Source organism: Plasmopara halstedii (assembly GCF_900000015.1).
Source record: "Plasmopara halstedii genome assembly, contig: Scaffold_525, whole genome shotgun sequence".
In the NCBI taxonomy this organism is placed as follows: Eukaryota; Oomycota; class Peronosporomycetes; order Peronosporales; family Peronosporaceae; genus Plasmopara; species Plasmopara halstedii.
Window position 1 is genome coordinate 1022774 of NW_020187445.1, and position 8902 is coordinate 1031675.

General features: G+C 46.6%; 1 protein-coding gene across 1 annotated transcript; it reads right to left on the reverse strand.

Moving 5' to 3' along the window:
• Positions 1–6213: 6213 nt before the first annotated feature.
• Positions 6214–7444, reverse strand: PHALS_10832 (WD40 repeat protein; the record flags this gene model as incomplete). Its single annotated transcript, XM_024726327.1, has 5 exons — positions 6214–6463; positions 6542–6628; positions 6685–6737; positions 6810–7229; positions 7283–7444. 5 exons carry the CDS (start codon positions 7442–7444, stop codon positions 6214–6216), a joined length of 972 nt encoding a protein of 323 aa, XP_024577015.1.
• Positions 7445–8902: the final 1458 nt, after the last annotated feature.

Below are 8902 nucleotides of genomic sequence, written 5' to 3' on the forward strand. Positions count from 1 at the left end.
CGTCCGGACGACGATATAAACTCGTCATCGCTTCTGGATGAAGCTGTCTTGGAGGTCACCAAGAGAGTGCTGAATGCACGAAGTAGATCGTCGATAGTACGGAATCTCTTGGATTCGTACTATCCTTTGGTAATGGAATTTCAAGACGTCGTCTCCAAAGAGCCACCTTAGGTCCTACCTTCGGACAGAGATGTGCGTAATGAAATCGATCTGTTTCCGGGAACCAAATACTATGTGACACGCCAATAGCCGCTGCCCAAAGAGCAGTGTGACATCATTGACGCGTTAGCATGCAAAGAACGACGCAGGAATGGTGCGTAAGAGTAAAATTATCCATTAGACACCCTCGTTTTGTGTTCGAAAGCCGAACGGCAAGTTGCGTATCATTCACGTTCACAATAAGCTAAATACTCCACTATATCGACACGAACGCCGATTCCTAGGGAGGGTGTTCTCCAGAACAACATAGTCGGCTATATAAAAATAGTGCACTCGACTTGGTCGTTGGGTATTACCAATTGCTCATGAGAGCAAGTGATATTCCGTTGACAGCGGTGAGTACTCCGATCGGCATGCTCTGGTCGTGGCTGTTAATCCCTCAAGGGCTGTCAAATGCACCTACAACATTTAATCGTCTTGTGACACAATTTCAGGCCCCACCGGGCGTATACACAAACTTACTTCAACGACATCTTCGTCTACAGTCGTGCGGGGCACGGGAGCACATATGAGGAAAACCACATCGTCCATTTGAGCGAGCGCATGCGCACAACTAAGCTGTATGCTAATGCAGATAAGTGCATCTTTGGCGCCGAAGAAATTCATTTTTGGGTGCTTCATTGGGATGCGTGGTATTCGAGCGGATCCTGCTAAGGTCAAGGCCATGGTGGACTGGCCAGTCCCAAAGAACCAAAAGAACTTGGGCAAGCGGCTTGGCCTCGCGAACTACTTGCACAAGAACAGCGCGAGCTATGCGGGAATGACACGGTAATCGTTAAATCTCTTTAACAAGGATACGAGTTAGTGTTGGAACACTGAGCATCGGTAGGCGTCTGACAGGGCCAAAGGCAACCTCCTTGATGCACCAATACTGGCGTTTTGCCAGACCCCCGATCGTCCTTTTAGTGTCTTCTTTGACGCTTCGGACTTTAACATTGGCTATGCACCGCTGCAAGCAGACGCCGATGGGCGAGATTTGGTGATCGCGTTCGAATCGCGCCAGCTCAAGAATGCGGAGAGAAACTACCCTGTCCACAACAAGAAGTTACTTGCGATGGCGGATGCACTTGTCAAGTTCATGGTGCACCTGCTTGGCTCAAAGCCGTTTAGGGTCGTCACAGATCATGCATCATTACGCACTGCGACTCAATCGCCTCACCTCTCGCAGAGGATGACCAGGCGGCTCTCATTCTTCGCAGAATATAACTTCGAGGTGAAACATAAGCCAGGAAAGCAGAATGCTTTGCCTGATGCGTTGTCACGCAGACCAGATTATGAGCTTGCTAGTATCACGACGGTGACTTCGTTAGTGACGGATTTGATCTGTGCCACATACGCGTGTGATGGTATGTGTGTAGCGCTGCTACAGGCTTTCGGGAGCAAGAAGAAAAAACAGGCGGACAAGAGTTGTTGGCACGATTGCGCGCACGGCTACACCGATATTCGTTGAAGAACGTGCTGCTGTATTATAGCACCAATTCGATGGATACGCCATGAATTGTGGTTCCTCATGTTGCAGATTTGAAATTCTGTATCTTATATGCGGCCCACGTCACCCCACTCAGTGGTCATCCCGGTCGTGGAAGGACGTACAGCTCTGTGAATTGCCGCTACTGGTGGCCCAAGCTGTACAAGGAGACGAGCTCATGTGCGCACGTGTGAGATGTGTCAAAGAGTGAAATTCTCTCTGAATTAGGCGGCGCCGCTGGCCAGTTTACCGGTACCCTCCGGGTGTCAGCAGGCCGTGGGTATGGACTTTGCGTTTGCCCTGCCGAAAGACTCAGCAGATAACACGGGTGTGGTGGTCTTTGTGGGCCGTTTAAGCAAGATGGCTCATCTTGCGCAGTGCCGGACATCATCGACGTTGTAGGTACAGCGACGCTGTTTGTGGATCGCATCTTTTGACGGCATGGACTCCCGGAGTCAATTGTCGCTGATAAAGACCCACGCTCCACTAAGAAGTTTGGTTAAAAATCTTCAGGTGCTGGGCACCAAGTTGACTATGTCATCAGCGAACCATCCGCGGACCGACGGTCAAACTGAGCGCGTGCGCGTCGTTCTAAAGACGTCTTTTGCAGCGTCTGCGCTGAGACGTCGAAGCGCAGGACCGCCATGCTGCTACTTGTAGAGTTTGCTCTGAACAATATAGTGCTGTCATCTATCGGCTTCAGGCCGATCTACATGAACGGGCTTGAATTCCTCGCGTCCCGATGACGTCACCATCCCCTGGCTCAGGGCATGGTGGGGGGGGGAAAGACGAACGGCTAGCTGATATCAGCCCCCTCACAGTCCATAAAGAAGTCAAAGAACTTGTGTCCCAGACTGAGTTTCCTACGACACGTTCGGTTGCGATGGCAGAAAGCCAAGACATACAGAGCGAATATGCAAATGGAAGAGGCAGAAGAAATGTGAAAAACGTTAAGGTCGGAGACCTGGTTTTATCAAACGCCGAAAACTACCTTTACATGCAGTCTCTGCTGTCTTAAAGACAAAGCTATGTCCACGGTTTATCGGGCCTTTTAAGATTGTGGCCAAGCGAGGCCTTGCGTATTCGCTGAACATTCCAATAAGGATGCGCACCCACTCGGTGTTTTATGTGGGCTCGTACCGGGATCCGGCGGAAGAGAAGGCGGCGCTCAAACGCGCTCGGCCACCCAGAAGCTGAACCAGCCACTAGAACTGAGCACGGAATGCAAAAATTTCCGTTTCCAACGGCGTAAGGCGCTCCACCGTCGTACAAAGTGACGTTTTGGTCTACTCGACGGCAAGGAGCTGTTCCGACAAAGCACGATAATTCTCAACAGGGGGCGGTCGGTGCACAAAGTGCTTCAGGCTTTCGAAGACTTCCGCACAGCGGAAAGCAATCTCGGAAAGGTGCTCGGCGTAATGTTAATATGGACGGACTTTGTCCTCCGAAGCTCGAAGAGCATCGCGATTCACCGGACGGCGATCGAGTAAGTCGGCATCGTTCGCCGCCGACTCTTCACGATGAAAATGGTGGCGTCCACTACCATGTGAAACCCCTTGTGGGTCGACGTCGTCGACAGGATCAAACCAATATCTTGTGAAGTGGCTGGGATACCAAAACTCCGAGAAATCGTGTGATATTGAGTTACCATTTTGTCAAGACTGCCGTGGATGCGTATGATCAAAAAAAAAATGACGCTTCGCGTCGTCGTGCTTCCCGCACTTCTCGACGATAGCCCGGGAAGCCGGAGGGCCATGAGCTGAGTTTAAGCTATGCCCTAAGCTGCTGTGGCCGTAAACACACCCGTGGAAAAATCACAGAGCTCGCGAGAGCGTGATGGAGTGTTCCAATTGTCGCAGGGCGATAATACGCAAGGAGTCGGCGTTGCGCCTTGCAGTTGACAAATTCAAATTTAAGATGTCGCTCAACGCATGTCTACATCCTTGTGGATGCACTGTAACGTAGACAGCGATGAAAGTTTTCAAGGCCGCTGCACCCATCGCTCATAGATACCCATCATCGGCAGCAGTTCTGCCAGGGGCGAGCAACACAGGAATGGTCGACATTGCGGGAACAGAAGACCTAATTTCTTAGCTCAAAGTCGTGTGCGTGCCGATATATTGCGATTTCTTGGGGTACCAAGAAGCGAGCTTAAAGTTCTTTTCATTGATCAAGCTTAGGGGGTCGGACTACGTAGAGGCCTAACGATCGAGTGATTGCGTTTTTCTCTTCAGAAGCGGGATCCGCCAATTGAAAGTCGTACTCCACACGAGGGTCTAAGACCAAACGTGGATACGAGCGCATGAGAGCCGCCCTGTGGCAGCCTCCAACAGCTGTACCTGTGCCTCGCCGAGGCGATTGGTAGCAATGCCACTTCCCTCGGAAGTCAAGAGGTCGGGGAACGGACACGGTGTTCGCAGGTTTTAGCAGGGTTCACGTCGTGCCGTTGGCGCACCTCATCTTCCTCGTCATCTAATGCTACAAACGGACTATCCGACTCGTAGTCGACTTTCTCCAAATCCCCGACGAGGTAATCCGTCGCTCGGGGCGAGCGCGGTGTGTTGTGCTCGGTTGCCGAGGGCTTGGGATGTGCTTCCCGTGAAGCCGCGGACTTAATGTCCGGAAATGCGCCCTGTGCAGATACAGAAGAAAGAATTTTACTGCGGGCGCCCTCGGAACAAGCAAGGATGGTTGTTTTTCGTGTCATAGACATAAGGCTCATTGAGCGGGGAATGTTCAAAGATGTCCTAGGGACTTAACGATGTCACAGAGACGTGAGCCTCGTATGTGGCGACAGTTAAATGTGAATTGTGGTTAAATAAATTTTTGATTGGGGAGAGTGTAACGGAGTTACACGTACCTTGTATGAGAGGGAGGGTCGCACAAATTTGTGCGCCCCTACATAGGTGTGTATTACACAAATTAGTGTAATCACACAGTGGTGTAACTACACCATAACAAGGAGCCAGTAGTAATGTATATTACTATATTAAGCAGGTTTTACTATATCAAATAGGTAAACTGTTTAATCAGGAAAATCTAAAATAATTGAATATAGTTTCAATTTTATACATAAGCGTCTCTTTACCTTGGCTAAGGTTTTAAATACTCTTGTAAGTAGCGGGTTGTGTATCCGCTACAATCGTACTGGTTTTTGTACTGAAAGTATGGTCGGTGACCGAAGCTTAGCTTCCTCTAAGCAAAGAGCTACAGCTGCCCCGCTGCACACAGTCCATTATGCTATCTTACAATTGCTTTCGAACTTGAGCCGTAGAAGTTGGCGCCTGTAGTTTCGACGAAAATATGGCTAACTGGGTCAATCATAATGAACAAAACTATTACTGAAAAGGAGACAACAGCTTTTGCACATATGGGTCATTAGCTATAAGCCAGAGTGAACACATCTCGAGTTGGCATATAGATTTGTCGTTGTGGGATGTGTACATTTACCGCTTTAAAATACCATACACAGGACCGTTCGGCTTGATGGAACTGCACCCGTGTTCTAGTAAGGCCTGAGTAACCGATGCTGTGCTGATCTCTGTTTAACTATCTAAATACAGCTTGAGCACTTGCGTGAGGCTATAACGATATTTGGACAGGTGTGATTACCATGTTTTTTTCAAATGTAAGACGTCAAAATAATTTTGCAATATGTCGCGGATTTGCCAACCATATATCCGTTTCGCACTTTTATTGCATTTATGATTTTTTTAAGATTTGTGTACATTGAACGCGAGAATAGTGGTGGCAGCTGACGGCCCACCTGCTATTCTTGACTACACCTATCAGTATATTAAGTCAAGCTTCCTAATATTTATACTGCCGGACCTGGCGAAAGTTCGACGGGTGTTTCAATCGTGCGTATGACCAATGTGTTGAAGACAAAATATTATGCTAGACCCATAAAGAAATGGCACAAGATCTCTGAGTCTATCCCAGCTAGTCGAAAATCTTTGTGACTTTGGTACCAATTTCAACTAATTTTTTTGCAACAGTCAGTCACAACACATAAGCAGTTGCGTAATCTACTCTTGCAAACTTTTCGGGTTGTTGATAAAAACAAAAACACACAAACTCATGCTCACAGAGAAGACACCAAGCTTATTCAAATATGGTTGCTACCCGAACAAGGTTGCTCGTTATCACCACCAGAAGGCACTTCGTTTGACGACACAATTTCTGATCTGAATGACTGATGTTTTAATTTTGGCACCAGGGGCTGTTGGCTTGTCGTCACGAGTATTCAATTTCAGCAGTAGCGTGCGCTTGCTAGCACCTACAACTTTAATTTAGATACCGCAAGATTTCAGCTTAATCACCGGTTATCAAATTGGTGTGGGGTCTTGATTAAACACATCGGGTAGCTTAGAACTTTTAGGACTCGTAAAATGGCAAGAGTCAGCTGCCAAGTAGTTTGCTCGATCGTCATTAATGCAAAATACGAGCGTCAGCTTACAAGCTGACTTGCCGAGAGTGTCATTATTTTTTGCTCTGATTTCATGATCATCTCAAATGGACAAGTCCTACTTTGTCATCTCAATAATTTTGATGACGCCGTCACGGTTAGAGTTCTTATCACTAGCGGCCTTGTCTCCGACGTAGGCCAGAAGATTTTTACTAGGGTGCCAGCTCAGGTACTGCAAGTTGTTTTGGAGCTGCAGGTTGATAACCTTATCGCCGCTTTCAACGTCTACTACGACCAAGTTGGGATCATCCATGCCAATCGCTATATATTTGCCATCGTGACTGAAGCGTACAGACCGGATGCTTGATCTGCAATACGCAGATAACCAAACAAACGTGTGAGCAAGCATAATACTACTCAGGAATGAGAAGTGGAAAATCGCATACGTTGTGACAACAAAAGTTTTGACGCAGTAGAGTTCTTCTAAATCCCACATACTCACCAGAGAATCCAGCCCCCCTAAAACAAGGAATCTTGGTAACAAACAGCGTTAGTCTTGCTCGCTAAGCAATATTTTTACCCGTCAAACCTTCGAGTCGGATGTAAATCGAGGCAGACACAGCTTCCTGCATGTGCGGTGACCTGAGAACAATACAATGCACCGCGAACGATGAGCTCTACTGATTAAGCGCGATGATCTGGTCACAATGTCACCTTGTGGGCACTTTCTAGAGACGGATTTCCTTTTTTCTCAGCAACTACACGCATAATTTCAAATGTACCAAATCCAGCAGCATGACCTGCCGCCACGAAGAGAAATCCGTCCTTGCTGAATTGCATCTCATACGACTCGAACGGGTTTACAACACGACGTACTACGCGCGCCTTACGCGTATCGATGAGTGTGATGCAATCTAAATTACCCACCACAACGTATTTGGCGTCGTGGCTGTACGCAATGTTAACAGCGTCGCTGGGCAGCGAGACGCTGTTGACTATGCGCCCGCTCTTGACATCCCAAAAGCGAACAGTTTTGTCAGCACCTGTGCTGGCCAAGCGGTGTGGCATTGTAGGATCCCAAGCCAATGACATAATTGAGTCCGAGTGTCCGCGTAAATCGATAAGTTCTCGCTCCTGATCAGTATAACGCTCATGAGCAAATGTCAGACGGATAGATAATGGCGTACCGCAGCGGGATCCCAGATGCGGATACTCCGATCGTTAGAGCCTGATGCTAACATAGATCCATTGCAATTGAATTCAAGAGCATAAACCTTCCGCGAGTGTCCGTCCAGCTCTGGTAGCTGTACGTACGCGACCGACTTGCCGCGTACCATAGTTTCTACCATTTTGGTCAACAAAACAAAATTTTGTGATACTGGAGTGGTACATCGCTTTCTTTATTCAGCCATGTCAAAAAGATGTACAAAAGGTAGAGGCTCTGGGTCCTGCTTTTGAGTAAAGCGCTTGGCTTAACATCGGGGACTCCAGAATTATTGCAGTGCTAATAGTATTGAAAGTACTCGATATCAAGTATGGAATTCGTCAACAGAATTTCGAGTTTGGAGCATTATGGCCTTGCGTTATACAAATGGTGAGTCAACATGAGCTGGCACATGACAGAAAAGGTAGAGCTTTCAGAAAGCCGATCAGCACTCCTTGTTAGCAGGATGACCTATCTCCAGTGGTAATGCACGAACGCGACGTGGTAGTGCATCAAACGCTGGTAAAATGATGCTACTAAAATAGCCTTTTGCAATTTATAAGCAAGCTGTGTTCATTAATCTCGGCACGAGTGGATGGAGATTCACAACCTGTTCCGAAAGAACTTCATTATGGTCGTCACAGGTGGTCCAAAATAGATTCACCAAAATTTGGGGTTTTCCATGTGAATGAAATATTTAACGATATTAATGAAACCTTGGGCTTAAGATATTTTAAATTGCGTGTACTCTTTCAATCATCCTCTCTCGTGAATCATGCCGGACAACTTAATGCAGTTTGGAAATAGAAGAACTATATGTAAATAGAATTGAAGCGCAAATTAAAGTTATTGAAATCTTCATAGTCCGATAGTCCGTTATCTACTCAATTGTAACAGGGCAAGCTATATTATACGCAGAGTCAAATTTCCTGTGTGCACCTCCGTACCATCCAACATTCCATCATTGATAAGCTGTCCATTATCTTCATCGCCTGAAGCAAGTTTAAGAAGCTTTCTACCAAACCCTCATTGATACAGATTTTGTACGACCATCCACTAATACACATAACATTATGTGTAAGAGCTTGCTGGACGTGCAATGAAAACAAGTTGTAGTCTTTTCGAACCGGCAAAACGATCTACTGCTGACACTTTCAGAAAGGATTGATTCATTGACACTACTGAGTAGAAACGAGAAGACCACTCAAGTCTGCCATGTCAATTGATTTTTTCGAAACAAGAGCAATAGATTTGATTATCGCTGAGTTAGTTGCATCACGAGAGAGCAATATCAAAAGTGGTTCAGGAAGTTGAACTCAATTACTTCTGCGCGACCACTGTAACAGAAAACCTTACATATTTGATGCAGTTTTTTGCTTCTCATTGCACTTTTGTCTCATTTGTAAATATTAATAAGCAACGGAGTATCAGTATTTTTGAAGATAATAGGACTGCAAATAGAGTACCGTGAACGCTGACCCCACATGAAAGAGAGTATTTATATATGTCACTCTTGAAAAAACAATAGACTTAATTACATTTTTTTATTTTTCGTGAGTGGAGAATGGAAAAGGAGACTGTTGTCGTGAGTGGAAAAAATGGA